Source organism: Schistocerca gregaria, chromosome 4 (assembly GCF_023897955.1).
Source record: "Schistocerca gregaria isolate iqSchGreg1 chromosome 4, iqSchGreg1.2, whole genome shotgun sequence".
NCBI lineage: Eukaryota > Metazoa > Arthropoda > Insecta > Orthoptera > Acrididae > Schistocerca > Schistocerca gregaria.
In genome coordinates this window covers 759,533,327-759,551,118 of record NC_064923.1, presented here as the reverse complement: position 1 = coordinate 759,551,118, position 17,792 = coordinate 759,533,327, and the positions used below count along the sequence as shown (strand labels likewise).

General features: G+C 41.7%; 1 protein-coding gene across 1 annotated transcript in view; it reads left to right on the top strand.

Moving 5' to 3' along the window:
- Positions 1 to 17,342, top strand: part of LOC126267907 (collagen alpha-1(II) chain-like) — a 29,365-nt gene extending 12,023 nt beyond the window's left edge. The window contains exon 3 of the mRNA XM_049973217.1: positions 17,154 to 17,342. Coding sequence (XP_049829174.1) covers positions 17,154 to 17,342 — 189 coding nt within the window. The remainder of the gene's footprint in view (positions 1 to 17,153) is intronic.
- Positions 17,343 to 17,792: the final 450 nt, after the last annotated feature.

Sequence of the window (17,792 nt, the reverse complement as noted above, 5' to 3'; positions counted from 1 at the left end):
CACACGAAATTCTTTTTCGTCCATTTTTTGACAACCACTCGACTTCCTTGAGTCACACGAATGCCAAACACAAAGAAATTGACCAATATAGCTGAAACAATCCCCCCATGAACCATGCACCTTGCCGTTGGTGGGGAGGCTTGCATGTCTCTGTGATACAGATAGCCGTACCGTAGGTGCAACCACAACGGAATGGTATCTGTTGAGAGGCCAGACAAACGTGTGGTTCCTGAAGAGGGGCAACAGCCTTATCAGTAGTTGCAAGGGCAACAGTCTGGATGATTAACTGATCTGGCCTTGTAACAATAACCAAAACGGCCTTGCTGTGCTGGTACTGCGAACGGCTGAAAGCAAGGGAAAACTACGGCCGTAATTTTTCCCGAGGGCATGCAGCTTTTGCTGTATGATTAAATGATGATGGTGTACTCTTGGGTAAAATATTCCGGAGGTAAAATAGTCCCCCATTCGGATCTCCGGGCGGGGACTACTCAAGAGGATGTCGTTATCAGGAGAAAGAAAACTGGTGTTCTTCGGATCGGAGCGTGGAATGTCAGATCCCTTAATAGGTCAGGTAGGTTAGAAAATTTAAAATGGAAATGGATAGGTTAAAGTTAGATATAGTGGGAATTAGTGAAGTTCGGTGGCAGGAGGAACAAGACTTTTTTAACAACATTTATAAACCGATGCCTTAGTTAAAATACATAAACCATTTTGAAAGTTGTAATTTTTCGGCAGTAAACTTATTTGATACCTGTGGGCTGTGGGCCCACCAACCCCCCCCCCCCCCCCCTTAGGCATCCAAGGTAGAAAAAAAGGCGCTCGGCCACATTGTATTGTTCAAGCCAATCTGTAGAGACTACTATGCCCCCCCACAAACGATGTCTTGTGACTATCTGACGTCATGGAACGTCCTGTGAATGGAGCACCTTGATTGGTTCGTACTAAATTTACCCGCCAAAAAGCTACTGCTGGCATGGGAGCACTGTCCGACACTTTCTACAGACGGTCAAATTATGTGAATTTAGGCGGAAAACTGTTTTTGAACATTCAAAAGTGGTCGACGGATCATGAAATACAGAAAATTATACTCCTCTGCTACTGTAGAGCACAGCTTAAATTTCTTGGCGTGAAACCGATCTCCAACGAGGCTCTATCACCACAAACAGTCATACCACCATGACATATAAGAGGTATTAGAGACAAAGTTAGTGAACTGCTTACAGATTTTGACGCTGAAGTTACTGCTATATCAGAGCACCACTTAAATAATTTGACAACTCAGAGGCTTCCTTTACCAGGATACAGATCAGCTTGCTGTTTTCCAAGGAGTTCCTTGCAGAGTGGCGGAATGGCCATGTACGTAAAAAACAGTATTCCATTTGAGTCCATTGACTTACCACGGCACTGCACTGAACTTACATTTGAATGTTGTGCAGGGGCAGTTGAATTTAGTGAAACTAAACTTCTAATTGTTGTTGTTTATAGGTCCCCTAACTCTGGCTTCAGAGCATTTCTGCTCAAACTAGAGGGAGTGCTTGATTCACTTTGTAGGAAGTACTAGAAATTAGTTATATGTTGTGACTTCAAAGTCAATTTTGTATATGATAGTGCAAGAAAAAGGATGTTAGTAGATCTCCTTAATTCATATGATCTGATGCAGACTGTGTTTTTTCCAACTAGGGTGCTGGGGAACAGTAGCACAGCCACATACAATATTTTTATTCGTTCTTCATTACTAGATGGGCATTCTGTTAGTAAAAGGGTGAATGGTCTTTCAGACCATGATGCACAAATCTTAACACTAAAAGGCTTTGGTACTCAAACAAATATAACATATAATTACAAACTATGTAGGGAAGTTAATCCAACGGCAAGAGAGTTGCTTTCCATTAGAACGTTCTAAATGGGGTACTAACAGTAATAGGCAGCCGAGGTGACTGACTAGTGGGATAAGGATATCTTGTAGAACAAAGTGGGAATTATATCAAAATGTTAGAAGCAGTCACAATCAAGCTACAGTAGCCCATTACTAACAGTATTGTAAGGTCCTTAAAATATTATTAGGAAGGCAAGTAGAATAGCTAATTCACAGGATAAAATTAAAACCATATGGTTAGTTGTGAAACAAGTGTCCAGTCAGCAGCACGAGGTCGACGAAATAAAGTCAGTTTGTAGTAAAAATATTTCTGTTACTGATAAACCAGATATACGTACAGTGTTTAACAATCATTTTCTGAGCATTGCTGGTGAATTAAATAAAAATTTAGTTTCTATACGGAATCATATAACTTTCTTGGCAAATGCCTTTCCGAGATTGATGTCTGAAATATTCCTTTGTGATACAGACAACATGGAGGTTGAGTCACTAATTAAATCACTGAAGACTGCAGAATATTAAAGTATTGCGTTCCACATGTTCGCTCTGTATTTATCCATATTTGTAATTTTTCGTTTAGGAATGGTCAGTTTCCTGAACGATTAAAGTACTCAGTAGTATAAAAAGTAGTATAAAAAGGGATAAAGGGATTGTTTAGATAATTTAGACCTATTTCTATGCCATCAGTGTTTGCAAATGTTATTGAAAAGTCTGTGTATGTAAGGATGATTGATCATTTTATATAAAACGATTTGCTATCAAATGTACAATTCGGATTTAGAAGTCGTTTAACAACTGAAAATGCTACATTCTCTTTTCTTTTCTCTGAGGTACTAGATGGGTTAAACAAAAGGTTTCGAACGCTTGGCATATTTTTTAATTTAACTAAGGTATTTGATTGTGTTGATCACAAAATATTGCTCCAGAAGTTGGACCCTTACGGAATACGGGGAGTAACTCACAATTGGTTCACCTCTTACTTTAGCAACAAGCAGCAAAAGGTCATTATTCACTATGTTGAGGATGGCTGTGATGTAGGGTCTGAGTGGGGTACTGTCAATTGGGGGAGGGAGGGGGGGGGGGGGTGCCCCAGGGATCAGTGTTGGAGTCACTCCTGTTCCCTTGCTGATGACACTAGCTTGGTAGTAAAGAATGTTGTGTGCAACATTGGCTCGGTTTCAAATAGTGCAGTTCATGATCTAAATTAATGACTTGTAGAAAATCAATTAAAGCTAAATCACAGTTAGACTCAGTTTTTACAGTTTCTAACACACAATTCAACAATACCTGACGTTTTAATTTCACAGAATGGGCATATGATTAGTGAAACTGAACAGTTCTAGGTGTTCAGACAGATAGTAAGCTGTTGTGGAAAGCCCACGTTCAGGATCTTGTTCAAAGACTTAATGCCATTTTTTACTATCGAACGGTATCCGAAGCGAGTGATCGTTCGACACGAAAATTAGTCTGCTTTGCTTATTTTCATTTGCTTATTTTCATTCTCTTATGTCGTATGGTATTATATTTTGGGGTAACTCTTCCCATTCTAAAAGGATATTTTTGGCTCAGAAACTGGCGGCGTGGTGTAAGTTCACGAACCTCTTGTCGACCTCTGTTCACGAGTCTGGGTATTTTGACATTGGCCTCTCAATATGTATATTCCTTACTGTCATTTCTTGTTAACAATATTAGCTTATTCCCAGGAATAAGCAGCTTTTACTCAGTTAATACTCCGCAGAAATCAAACTTGCACTTGGATCGGACTTCTTAACTCTTGTGCAGAAAGGTGTGCAGTATACTGCTGCCAGATCCATTTTCAATAAGCGACCCCTCGAATTCAAAAACCTTAGCAGTAATCCATGCGCTTTCAAATCGAAACTGAAGAGTTTCCTTCTATTCTGTCGAGGAGTTCCTTGAAAAATTAAGCTGAATCTTGCTGTATTGTTGATTGCCTTTATTTAAATTTATGGACTGCCTTTTTTCGGGTTCATAAACATTTATTTTTATCTGTTATTATTTTTATGTTGTAATTTCGTGTACTAACACGTTCCATGACCTTGGAAATTTGTTCCTCAATTTGGTCCTACGAAGCTTGACGTGTAAATAAATAAATAATTATCACTATCTTGCTGTACTAAACATAATTACTATCCTGCACCATACAAAGTTATCACTTCCGCATCCTACGTATAGCTATCGACCGCCAGGCACTCCTACATATACTAGGAAGACACACAAATCCCAAAAACAGAAGCACAGCACACGAAACAAGCACCATATGTAGTCACAGTGCGAGGTATCCCCTGCGCGGCCAACTGCCACGAGGCATCTGCCCCTGTACGTGCTGGCCTGATGCATGATCAGAGCGCCCTCCGGAGACAGCGGCCACACTGAACTGGTGTACAAAGGTTGGGCAGGTTCCTCCGGCACAAAGGCGTCCGCTGACAGTACTTTTCCGTCCGGGCCTGCTTGCTGTCATGGTATCTGCACGAGTTGCGACTATCCTCAAACTCTGGGATTAAAAGAATATTTACTTTCTGAGCTCTGCAGATGAGAAAAGCGTTGTCAATCGCGAATTAATTTAACGATATCAGCCGCAATATCCGAATTTACACGCAAAAAAGACGATATTTGTTACACTTTTACGCTGAATCCTTCGAGTAGCAAATGAAAATTTCGAGAATTTCAGGTCATTTCACATGATTTGAAAGAATATCATATCACTTATGCGACTGTCACAGTGACAGTGGCAACCCAATGTATTGCGTTTTACAGTGATGAAGATGAGGAAAATGAAAACGTAAGCGAAACATAATGTAAATACACACACACACACATAGAATTAATTAATTTCAGGCATAGAAATAACTATTTTCAATTGTAATTTTGGCTTAAACAACTTATCTACTTTAACATGTAAGTGGTTGCAGATGACAAACTGTGGAACAAAACAGTCACTGTAGAAACACAACACATCAGAAAAACCACACCATGCGGTAAAAAGGTATGAATTCATAATTTTATGTGTTTTTTCAAATATCTGTAATTACGATTTAAAAACTAATAGTACATGTACACAAACAGTAAAGAACATTCTTTATCTTTAACAGCCATAAAATAAAAGCCCACTGAAGATGCTCCAATTGCAATGAAACATGTTTGTGTTAAAAAACAAAAGCGGACCCTTTCCAAAAACATACGTATTGTTAAAGCAAACACGGGAAAAAAGAGCTTCAACCCCAAGAATTGTAATGTTTTGACACATGTACTGGTGGAACACCATATCCCACAGACTATCAGTCACAAGGAGACGGTTCTCGTGTTGTTTTTCACAAGCTGTTTGATACATTGTTTTATGCTGTAACATGTTGAAGCAGTGTATGACTGCAGCTATGAACAGAGCCATACATTTCGTTTTTCTACTGTGACATCTGGGTCAGTGTCAGGTGCTAAACTGACATTAACACATTTCGATCCATTGACTCTCACAGAAAGCTGGACATTGCATGGTGTAAACTATGCTGCTCCCACAACTAGCAGGATGGTTGAAATAGAAGACAGAGGCGGAAGACGTTGCAATTATGGAAACTGAAAGAATTTGCAGCACATTGGAGCGTTTCCAAACAGCTGTCTGTATTTAACCTTCCACAGTGATGGGGTAGCAGATGTCTTGGTGTTTCATTTTCAAAGAGACCCAGAGCATTAATTCCCCATAGTGGTGGTGCATATTGCATCCAGGTGTCTGATTGTTGTTTCGGTGACCTAAGTGGTAGTCATCCTGACCCTCAAATCTTTGGCCACTGCGCCTTTCATTTTTGTGACTTTCAATCCATAAATACATGTGGCACAAAGGGTATTGTGCAGCACATATACCCATATAGCACAGATAATATTTGACAGGTACAAAGAGGGAATGCTCTCTAATCCCAAAACATATCTCATTTTTTCCCATAAACTACGTTTTGTATGGCTTGAACTATTAGTTCTGTTCCTTCCAGCAGTTCTTCTAGACGACAGCATTCGGCGATTATAATCTTGCCTCTTCTTTCTTGCATAATACTACTGTTATAACTAGACCTCGGACTTTTAGGTTCTAAAGATCTTAAATTAGGTACCTAAAATAGGCTCTATCACTTACAAAAATAGGTTATAAAAATCAGGAAATATGTGACCAAAATCTGATATTTTATTATCTAGGAAGATAAATAGATTGACAAAAATCCACATTATAATATTATCCATGTCCATAATTATAATTACAGTCACAGTACATAACTAACACTTTCTCCGTATTTTCCGTTGAGAAACTGCATCTCTTGTCTGTTAAAAGCATCTTATATGCCGAGAATGAGCGTTCCACGTCAACAGATGTCACCGGAGCATATTTAAATGACGGTATTAAGCGCAGTGGGATCGCACGCGTATGTTCTGTTGATTTACCTGATAAGTTGTCAGCGGCTGTGCAGAGGGTGGTGAGTCATGGGCTTTTTTGTAGCATTGTCTTTAGTTACTCACAAACCTTCATACCAATAGAACCTGGGACCGAGTTTATTTTTGCTGTCACCTCTTCTATCAATCGCGCGTAGACTGGTTTCCCTGAACACTCTAGAGCTTTAATAATGTAGCATTGTCTTTAGTTACTCACAAACCTTCATACCAATAGAACCTGGGACCGAGTTGATTTTTGCTGTCACCTCTTCTATCAATCGCGCGTAGACTGGTTTCCCTGAACACTCTAGAGCTTTAATAATAGGGACCAAAAATGCATAATGAGATTTTATGTATGCAATGTCGTTGGATATTTTTGGGTCCTTTAGAAGATCTTTAGCTGAAGTAATGCTCACTGCCTCCCCCCGTAACCTAAGAACAATGTTCGTAATGTTATCCAAATGCTCCCTGTAATATTCCACGGCCTCTATCCACATTCCCCATCGAGTAAGTATTGGTTCTGAAGGAGATAGTACGTTGGGAAGTCCCTCTCAAAAAACTGGATTCTTGTAGGTGCTTTAATAAAAAGCCTTTTTGATCGCTGAAACTAGCTTAATTGTATGTGGAAATTCGAGATGTATCGTCTCAGCTACTCGATTCATAGCAAGGGCTAGATATGTGATGAGGAGCAAGTTTGGGTAAAATACTTTCAACGATTTAACAGCAGCAATCATGTACGCGGCTGCTTCAGTGTAGGTTACAAGTACTTTATTTTATCTAGATTGTTGGGATAAAGTAATTTGAGGGATTTATTAACAAAATGAGCAATTGTTTCGGGGTTAGTCTTTTTTAGCTCCGTGCTGCAGATCAGATGAGGTACAGAGCGAGTGTCAGGATCTAACTTTCCAACAATCAAATTAGCCACATATGGACCTTGTCTGTCAGTCGCCTCATCGACAGAGATCCACATGTATGAATCGCCTGTCTTCCCTTATCCTGCTCAACGAATTTTTATATAAAGTGTCTAAATAGTTCTTTCTCAGTGTGGATTCGGATGGAATGCTGCGGTGGCAGTATTTCTCTAGAAAACTTTTGAACTGGCTATTTACAACTGCACTGAATGGTATGTTTGCTGACTCGACACATGTCAAGATGAAATTCATTTTTGTTTATTGCAGTTGGTTTAGTTACAAACGATTGTTTCAAGTTTGATTTATTTTTTAAATTTGCCTGGTGTTTAATTCCTGCAACATGCTGACTTAAATGCGATCTCTGTTCTTCAGAACATACCTAAAAACAAAAAGAAATGAGAAATACTTTGTGGAACTTTAAATGCGAACATTTTTAGGTTAGGCTTTACCGTGACTGTTATTGACATTAAATGAAACAATAAGTTTACTGTTATTGTTACTTTGTGGAAGATTTTACAAGCGGGATTACTTAGCAGAAATAACCTACATTAAGGGTTTTGAAACAATATTTTTGCATTCGCATGTGTCTGGTCCAAGTTAACTCGGAGAAAACAGTGGCACACTGTTCTCTGAGAAATCAGGAAATTCTTGTGACCACTAAGAATCAGAGATGATTTGGAGCTTTCTACTTTCCGCAAGCTCGACTTTCCATAAATACACTGTCTCTGTGAAATATTTCACCACATCCAATGTGCACGCTGACCGACTGAATGAAGACAGTGCAGTGTTTTAAACAGGCTGTTACGACAGGGCAGGAAGGCGGCGGAGGCAGATCACAAGGCTCCTCCGTGCCTTGCCGGCCCATTTGACAGTTCACAGCGAGCGACAAAGCTCCGCGGAGCAGGGCTGGCTGGAACAGCCTGGCGTACGTTGTAGACGTCTGACGCACGATTAGCGTTCACTCATGCAAACAAACCAGTTATCATTCAATTACTACTTTCTAAGTATCCGGGAAGACCAGAAGAGTATAGTTTTGGTCGTACAAATTTTGTTTGATTGGATTTTTAAAAATCAGGTACAGTCAGGTTCTAAAATGAAATTAGCTATTTTTAGGATTCTTAAACATGAGGTACAATCAGTTCCTAACACGAAATTAAGTATTTTACGTACTATAATATTACAATTTTCGATAAGATATTCGCGTTATTCTTTCCCGAGGGCATGCAGCTTTACTGTATGATTAAATGATGATGTCGTCCTCTTGGTTAAATATTCCGGAGGTAAAATAGTCCTCCATTCGGATCTCCGGGCGGGGACTACCCAAGAGGACGCCGTTATCAGGAGAAAGAAAACTGGCGTTCTACGGATCGGAGTGTGGAATGTCAGATCTCTTAATCGGGCAGGTAGGTTAGAAAATTTAAAAAGGGAAATGGATAGGATAAAGTTAGATACAGTGGGAATTAGTGGAGTTCGGTGGCAGGAGGAGCAAGACTTCAGGTCAAGTGAATACAGGCTTATTGTGGCCAAGATGGACACAAAGCCCACGCCTACTACAGTAGTACAAGTTTATATGCCAACTAGCCCTGCAGATGACGAAGAAATTGAAGAAATGTATGATCAAATAAAAGAAATTATTCAGATAGTGAAGGGAGATGAAAATTTAATAGTCTTGGGTGACTGCAATTCGTCAGTAGGAAAAGGGAGAGAAGGAAACATAGTAGGTGAATATAGATTGGGGGGAAGAAATGAAAGAGGAAGCCGTCTGGTAGAATTTTGCACAGAGCATAATTTAATCATAGCTAATACTTGGTTCAAGAATCATAAAAGAAGGTTGTATACATGGAAGAATCCTGGAGATACTATAAGATATCAGATAGATTATATAATGGTAAGACAGAGATTTAGGAAACAGGTTTTTAAATTGTAAGACATTTCCAGGGGCAGATGTGGACTCTGACCACAATCTATTGGTTAAGAACTGTAGATTAAAACTGAAGAAACTACAAAAAGGTGCTAATTTAAGGAGATGGGACCTGGATAAACTGAAAGAACCAGAGGTTGTAGAGAGTTACAGGGAGAGAATAAGGGAACAATTGACAGGAATGGATGAAAGAAATACAGTAGAAGAAGAATGGGTAGCTCTGAGGGATGAAGTAGTGAAGGCAACAGAAGATAAAGTAGGTAAAAAGACGAGGGCTAATAGAAATCCGTGGGTAACAGAAGAAATATTGAATTTAATTGATGAAAGGAGAAAATATAAAAATGCAGTAAATGAAGCAGGCAAAAAGGAATACAAACGTCTCAAAAATTAGATAGACAGGAAGTGCAAAATGGCTAAACAGGGATGGCTAGAGGACAAATGTAAGGATGTAGAAGCTTATCTCACTAGGGGTAAGATAGATACTGCCTACTGGAAAATTAAAGAGACCTTTGGAGAAAAGAGAGCCACTTGTATGAATATCAAGAGCTCAGATGGAAACCCATTTCTAAGCCAAGAAGGGAAGGCGGAAAGGTGGAAGGAGTATATAGAAGGTTTATACAAGGGCGACATACTGGAAATGGAAGAGGATGCAGATGAAGATGAAATGGGAGGTACAATACTGCGGGAAGAGTTTGACAGAGCACTGAAAGACCTGAATCGAAACAAGGCCCCGAGAGTAGACAACATTCCATTAGAACTACTGACGGCCTTGGGAGAGCCAGTCATGACAAAACTCTACAATCTGGTGAAGAAGATTTATGAGACAGGCGAAATACCCTCAGACTTCAAGAAGAATATAATATTTCCAATCCCAAAGAAAGCAGGTGTTGACAGATGTGAAAATTACCGAACTACCAGTTTAATAAGTCACAGCTGCAAAATGCTAACGCGAATTCTTTACAGACGAATGGAAAAACTGGTAGAAGCGGACCTTGCGGAAGATCAGTTTGGATTCCGCAGAAATGTTGGAACACGTGAGGCAATACTAACCTTACGACTTATCTTAGAAGAAAGATTAAGAAAAGGCAAACATACGTTTCTAGCATTTGTAGACTTAGAGAAAGCTTTTGACAATGTTGACTGGAATACTCTCTTTCAAATTCTAAAGGTGGCAGGGGCAAAATACAGGGAGCGTAAGGCTATTTACAATTTGTACAGAAACCAGATGGCAGTTATAAGAGTCGAGGGACATGAAAGGGAAGCAGTGGTTGGGAAGGGAGTGAGACAGGGTTGTAGTCTCTCCCCGATGTTATTCAATCTGTATATTGAGCAAGCAGTAAAGGAAACAAAAGAAAAATTTGGAATAGGTATTAAAATCCATGGAGAAGAAATAAAAACTTTGAGGTTCGCCGATGACATTGTAATTCTGTCAGAGACAGCAAAGGACCTGGAAGAGCAGTTGAACGGAATGGACAGTGGCTTGAAAGGAGGATATAAGACGAACATCAACAAAAGCAAAACGAGGATAATGGAACGTATTCAAATTAAATCGGGTGATGCTGAGGGAATTAGATTAGGAAATGAGACACTTAAAGTAGTAAAGGAGTTTTGCTATTTAGGGAGTAAAATAACTGATGATGGTCGAAGTAGAGAGGATATAAAATGTAGACTGGCAATGGCAAGGAAAGCGTTTCAGAAGAAGAGAAATTTGTTAACATCGAGTATAGATTTAATGGTCAGGAAATTTTTCTGAAAGTATTTGTATGGAGTGTAGCCATGTATGGGAGTGAAACATGGACAATAACTAGTTTGGACAAGAAGAGAATAGAAGCTTTCGAAATGTGGTGCTACAGAAGAATGCTGAAGATTAGATGGGTAGATCACATAACTAATGAGGAAGTATTGAATAGAATTGGGGAGAAGAGGAGTTTGTGGCACAACTTGACAAAAAGAAGGGAGCGGTTGGTAGGAGGCATCAAGGGATCAGAAATTTAGCATTGGAGGGCAGCGTGGAGGGTAAAAATCGCAGAGGGAGACCAAGAGATGAATACACTAAACAGATTCAGAAGGATGTATGCTGCAGCAGGTACTGGGAGATGAAGAAACTTGCACAGGATAGAGTAGCATGGAGAGCTGCATCAAACCAGTCTCAGGACTGAAGACCACAACAACAACAACAACCTAAAATCCGAGTCCTGCTTATAACACTCCACATGTTACTGGGCGTATGTTACTAGCTCTTCTGTCGCATATTCTTTTGGAATTTCTATATAGAACTTTATGTTTACAACTTTTGCAAATAAGTGGTCATTTATGTCGTTATGCTGTCTATTTAAGCTTGCAAACGGTAGTTGTGTTGCTAAATGCACAATATCAAGTCCAGCACACACAAATACAATGTAACAATCCTGTTTAAGCAGATCCAGGTGGGAATAGAGCTTTATAAACAAGTTTTACGTGTGTTCTTTAAAGTAGTAAACGTGCTCCAAACGATCCTTTTCGGCCAGGACTCCAACATAAGCCCACTTACCATTGCTGTTAACACTAAATGCAGACATTTTATATTTCGCCACACACTACGTTTAAAGCAATATGCAAGCCTACGTTGTACATTTGCAATAGCTTCTTCCTTTTCCAGTTGCTGTAAATATTCTTCCTTATAGTAATTACCTTCACCATATATTCCATTTCACGTTTCTTTGGCATCAATCTCTTCCATTTCAAGTTTTCCTTCTTCATACACACTCCGCATTAACTGCACTTAAAGGCGTAATTTCTTTACTGTGGAATGGCTTAAGTCTCTTCAACGTATTGTTTCGTTTCCTTCAGACTTACGGAATAACATTGTACCAGTCCTAACTCGACAATGTCTAAATCTGACAGTGCTGCTGAAACAATGTCCTGCTTTGAGAGAAATATGTTTCTCCTACTTTAATATAGGACTTCTGTGCAATACTTATACTGTCTTTGTTGCAGTCAGTCTTAAGAATCTCCATGTAGTTTACAGGTACATAATTGCAACTATATGCAGACAGAGCATAACTTATAAGCCTTTCTCGGTCTTCAGGGTCTGGCAGACTTACTTACACACACCAGTCCATTTTCAGATATTCTTATTACCACAGAAGGCAAACTACAGAACGCTGTTAACACCACACAGTAACTGTTCTGTAAGTTATTAGTTAGCTCACACCACATGGATGAGATTGGCGCAGAGTGAGTGGAGCACATAGTAAACACTGTTTGTTACAGTTTAAAACACTTAAATAGTTTTGCACCGGATCAAACGCGGCATCTATTTATTGTAGCCTCTAGTCTGGTAAAACCATGTTCTTTAACTAAGGAGTGGGTAAAAGTTTCTCTTAGTCGCATGGCTGGCACTTTATAAAATCTATAAGGTGTTTACCGATATCTTTGTTCACACCTGAGTTTGTGATCTGACACATAAATTTGTTATTATCTTTACTCTACAGCTGGAGATCATCTACGTCTATAGACATTGTCGAGTTAGGACTGGTACAATGTTATTCCGTAAGTCTTAAGGAAAGGAAACAATACGTTGAAGAGACTTAAGCCATTCCACAGTAAAGAAATTACGCCTTTTAAGTGCAGTCTATTCCAACGGCCTTAACGTTGTCCACAGTCACATTGATACTTCCCTGGCGGACTCCTTCCAAATAGAAGTCGTGGTTTGATACTAGGTAGTCGCGCATCACGATTTTATTAAAGTCGCGGCGAGATCTTGTGTAATGTCCATATCCAAAAGGCAATAGTCGTCTACACTTAGCTGCTGCAATATTCCAGGCAGCTCTTCCATTAGAACATGCATTTTAACGTCAGCTAATTTCACTTTATATGGTATAGCCACAGGATTTTTATATTTCTTCGAAATGGTTTCCAGTGCTTCCTTGTCGATTTTATTCAGTATTCCTCTTGCTGTCACACTGTCGCCCCCGTGTAGGAGAAATGGTAGCTTCGCCTTGACAGCATATCTTGCAGTGATGAACTTGGAGAATTTATAATAGTTAAATGAGCCACACATCTCCTTTTTTTAACATTACAGATCGTCCCTTCTCTAACTGATCCTGACAGTGCATTTCATCACAGATATTAAGTAACATAATGATATCGCAAACTGGTTCTGTTATAGGAGCAGGCACATTTGCACTTTTCTTGCTAAGGAGCGTACCATTGTCGATGTAATTTATGTTGCCAATGTCAGACACACGATTAACCAAGTTCTGCGGTAGTAACCATTATACGAGCGTTCGTCGGTTGGTCTCGTCCTCCTCACTAACAGCTGAGGCATGTTAAGACCTTTGGAGGAATCCATGTCGACACTTTCAATTACCACAGAAGACTGATCGGTTGGGGCTGTCAAGCCTTCTTTGATAATCTAAAGATCCAAGATGGCGGTACTTCCGGTTACATGATTTTTCGATCATAAATTCTAAATTTGGTATTACTTGCAATCCAATTGTAAACTCCCAGCTAAATTGTGCTATTTTGTGTGCAAGGTGTCCGTAAGGGGAAAGGGGGGAGGGGGGGGGGAGGCCGCCGCTCGTGAGTATGACCCCATCCCGCACCGCACAATCCCGCTATCATGCTCTGATACAATGCTACACTATTCCGTCCAGCTATGGTGCTGTACCATCCCGCCCGAAACCGTGTCCGGGTACAACGCTATACTCTACTGTGCGAATACTGCTCTGTACCACCACGTCCGAAAGCGCGTTCAGGTACATCCCCATACTCTACTCTGTGAATACTGCGCTGACCAAAAACAGCGCCCAAGTACAGCGCTGCACTACATGTCCGACTAATGCGTTGGTTCTATCCCATACATAAGAGTGGCAGACTTGTAAACGAAAGCGATCACTCGTAACAGGCGTTTCTCAGTACAGGAATAAAACACCAGGGGCGCTGCAGCAGACTCACTTGTCTCAAGTAGCCAATTAAGACAAGAAAATCGATCGCGTAAAAGCGGATTATGGGAAAAGACGGCTCCGTTCTCGAGGCTATGAAGTTCTTGTGTCGAGCAACAATAAGACCAGCGGAAAAATGCTCCTATCAGAGCACAAAAAATTCGAATATGTTCCTTTTTATTTAAAAGACAGTGACTGAAAGGTGGAATACCGATGCCCCATTGTACCTTCCTCAGCATCTTCAAAAATTTTGGCATGCATACTTAATTTCGCTTTTCTTAATATGCAACTGATCTCAAAATCCCAAAAGTTTTCCAAACTGTAACTCACTCACGTCCACTAGCCCATCGCTTAAGTCGCTCATACCCATCGCCTGCCAGCTACCCTTTCTCACTCACTCATTCTAACTACGTCATTGTCATGGTCTCTTTGTGCCTTTCTGTCATTGTCTGCTGCGTCACAGCCACAGTCCCCTTCGTTCTGTCGTATTACTACTGTCTTCTCTTGCTGTTTCTTACTGGTAATATCTCGTTATTTCTTTCTTTCTACTGCTGTCTCTTCTCTCTGTCACTATCTCTTTCTTCCTCGTTGTGATTGTCGAATACTCTGTCTCTCATTATCACTGGCTCTTTCTCTTTATTCCCTCCCCCTCACCCACCTCAGCACTGTCTCCTTCACTCTTTTCCTAGTACTGTTCTGTCACTGTCAACTACGTTCAACTGCTACCGTGTCCCTGTCTTTCTCTCGCTCTCGCTCTTTCTATACGACAAGAACTGCCCACCACTTTCCAGTATTTATTACTTTTGCGTCTCTTTGCCACTGCCAATGTCTTCTTCTCTCTCAGTATACAAAAGAACAAATATGTTCACATGCCAAAATTTTCGGGAAATTTTTAATGGTCCTGAGAAAAGCAGAATGGGGCATATGATACTCCACTTTTCAGTCAGAGTATTTTAAAATAAACGTGAACATATTAGAATTTTTTGCTCCGATAGGAGCATTTTTCTGCTGGTGCCCTTATTTCCCTGCTGCTACAGTGCATGTAACCCATATGGAAAAAAACTGTGTTGGTCAGTAAAATTTAGATGGTGTACTTATGTGAAAATGAAAAAAAGCAAAACTACTTTTATAACTCAGAACAGATTTTACACACAAAAACACTTTTCACGTGCTTCAGTACCGCAGCAAGGGGTTCCGAGATGATAACAGAGGCTCTTTAAAGCATTTTTCGCCGAGCTTCGCCACTTTATAAACTACGTTTTCGCCTAACATCGGATTTTACGTGCGTATTTCACGTGTACAAGTAGGGTAACTTTGCATCTCTGTATCTCGTAAATGGATAAATATATGAAGAAAACTTTCTCGCTTATTCCAGATCGGTATCTTAGGAATATATCGTAAAAATTACAGCTATCTTCCAATCCTCGGCTGGGTTTGGGCTGCTGGTTCGGGCGAAAATGTTGTAAAAAAACATTTTTGTGGGATTTTTTCCAAGGAACCGCCCGTGACGTAATGGTGCCTCACTAAGTCCCATCGAGGCCATCGCAGATCACATCCAATGCGAAAGGAAGCAACCGGATTGGTCCATTTGCTTAAGCGCGAGGAAGAGAGTAGTACTCATTCTTTGACCCGACACTGTAGAGTAGTTACAGTAAGATGATGCTTCTTTGGGCATAAAAATGGTCTCTAGCCCAAGGGCTGTCCACACACTTGACGCTGTAGCACCAATAGAACCAGCGGTATGAGCCCCGGAAAATCCCGTTTTTATGGGGGGGGGGGGGGGGGGGGGGGGGAAGGGGGCGTTTTGGAACATATTAGGTACGCATGCTGTCGCTTGCATACCGATTACATTCGTAAGATTGGCAGCAGATGGAACATTTGGTTGGAGACAATAACCTGTGACGGAGACATCAGTGGTAGTGATATTGTTGTTGCGACCTTCAGTCCGCAGACTGGTTTGATGATAGTGTCCGCGCTAGTCTGGCCTGTTCTAGTTTACTGCATATTACGAGGGAGTAATACGTAGTGTAAGGGAGATTCGAGTAACGACGCTATGTCACCAGTGTAGTACTTCTGGATGTGAGTGTGAGTTATTCCTGTGATATGTTGGTCAAAGGATTCATAACATCTGAAAGCGGCATTGCTATACCGACATCTAGATCTATGTACGCACTTCTCAAGCGACCGTATGGTGCATTGCAGAGGGTGCCTTGTATCACTGCTAGTGATTTCTTTTCCTGTTCCATTCAGAAATGAAGTGAGGGAAAAATGAGTATCTTTATGTCTCCGTACGAGACCTAGTATCTGTAATTTTATCTTCGTGGTCCTTGTGCGAAATGTACGTTGGTATAATCATCTGCAGCCAGCTGCAAATGCGTATGGTCTAAATTTTGTCAATAGTATTTCGCGAAAGAAACGTCGTCTTCCCTCGGGGGATTCCCATTTGAGTTCCCAAAGCATCTTCGTAATACCTGCGTGTTGGTCGAATCTACAGTTAACATATCTAGCAGCCCGACTCTGAATTGCTTCGATGTATTCCTTCCATCCGACCAGATGGGAACCGCAAACACTCGAGCAGTATTCAAGAATGGGTCGCACTAGTGTTCTGTACTCGACATGCTTTATAGCTGCTATCACTTTCCCAACATTCTTCCAATAAACCACCGTCGAGCACTCGCCTTCTCGACTGCAGTCATCGCGTGCTCGTCTAGTTTCTTATCGCGCTCCAAACGTTACACGTACATATTTAACGGTCGTGACTGTGTCAAGCAGTATACTAGTAATGCTGCATTCTATAACAAGGAACTTCAAACAGCGCTGAATTCTTTTTTTTTTTCTACGTCGCATCGGCAATATGAAAAGACTTAGTGTACGGATCGAATCAGAGTGTTTACGTGGTGAGAGTGACGGGAGCAGAGTCAGTGGCGATACCGCGGGCGCCGCGCGGCCGCGGCGTGGCGGAGGTCAGTTGTGGGTTGGGAGTGAGCTTACCGGCGGGCTGGGGACGCGACTGCCCGACGCCTGCCTGCCTCGCGCGCGGCTGGCGGCCGCCGCCGCTCCGCGCCCAGCCGCGCCGCGCCGCGAGCTGATAGCGGCGCGCGGCCGAGGGACACGCGGGAGGAGGGGCGGGCGAGCGGGCGCCGCGCCGAGCCGGGCGCCGCTGCGAACGGCCGGAGGCAGAGGACGGCGATGAGGAGGAGGAGGAGGAGGAGGAGGAGGAGGCGAGAGGAATGCGAGAGCGCCGGCCGCCGCCGCCGCCGCCGCCGCCGGGTAACGGGTAACGACGGCGAGCGCCGGCGGAGGCGGCGGCGGCGCCGGGGCCGGGGCGAGGCCGCCCCGCGTAAAGAACGCCGCCCGGCGGACAGCCGCCCACCAGCTGCCGGAAAACCCCGCAGCCGGCCAGGGATTATTCGCCCAAAAAATCGAACGCGCCGTCCGGGCACCGCAGTCGCAACTGCGACGAGAATAATTCCGGCCGGCTGCTTTCCGCGAATACGGCGTCAAAAAATTAATTAACTTATCTCCTACATGATACCACGGTTTGTGCGGCAAACTATAATACCGAGGAGGAGTTGTGCGAACGATACCGCCGGAGCAACGTGACAAATAACTGAAATCAGCGTTTCATTATCGCCATTTCCGTATCTTGTTTCAGATGGATCTACGTAGGCAATAAATTCATTGGGAATTGCTGTAAATACCCTGAAACTGATTGCTGCCTCTTTTTGACC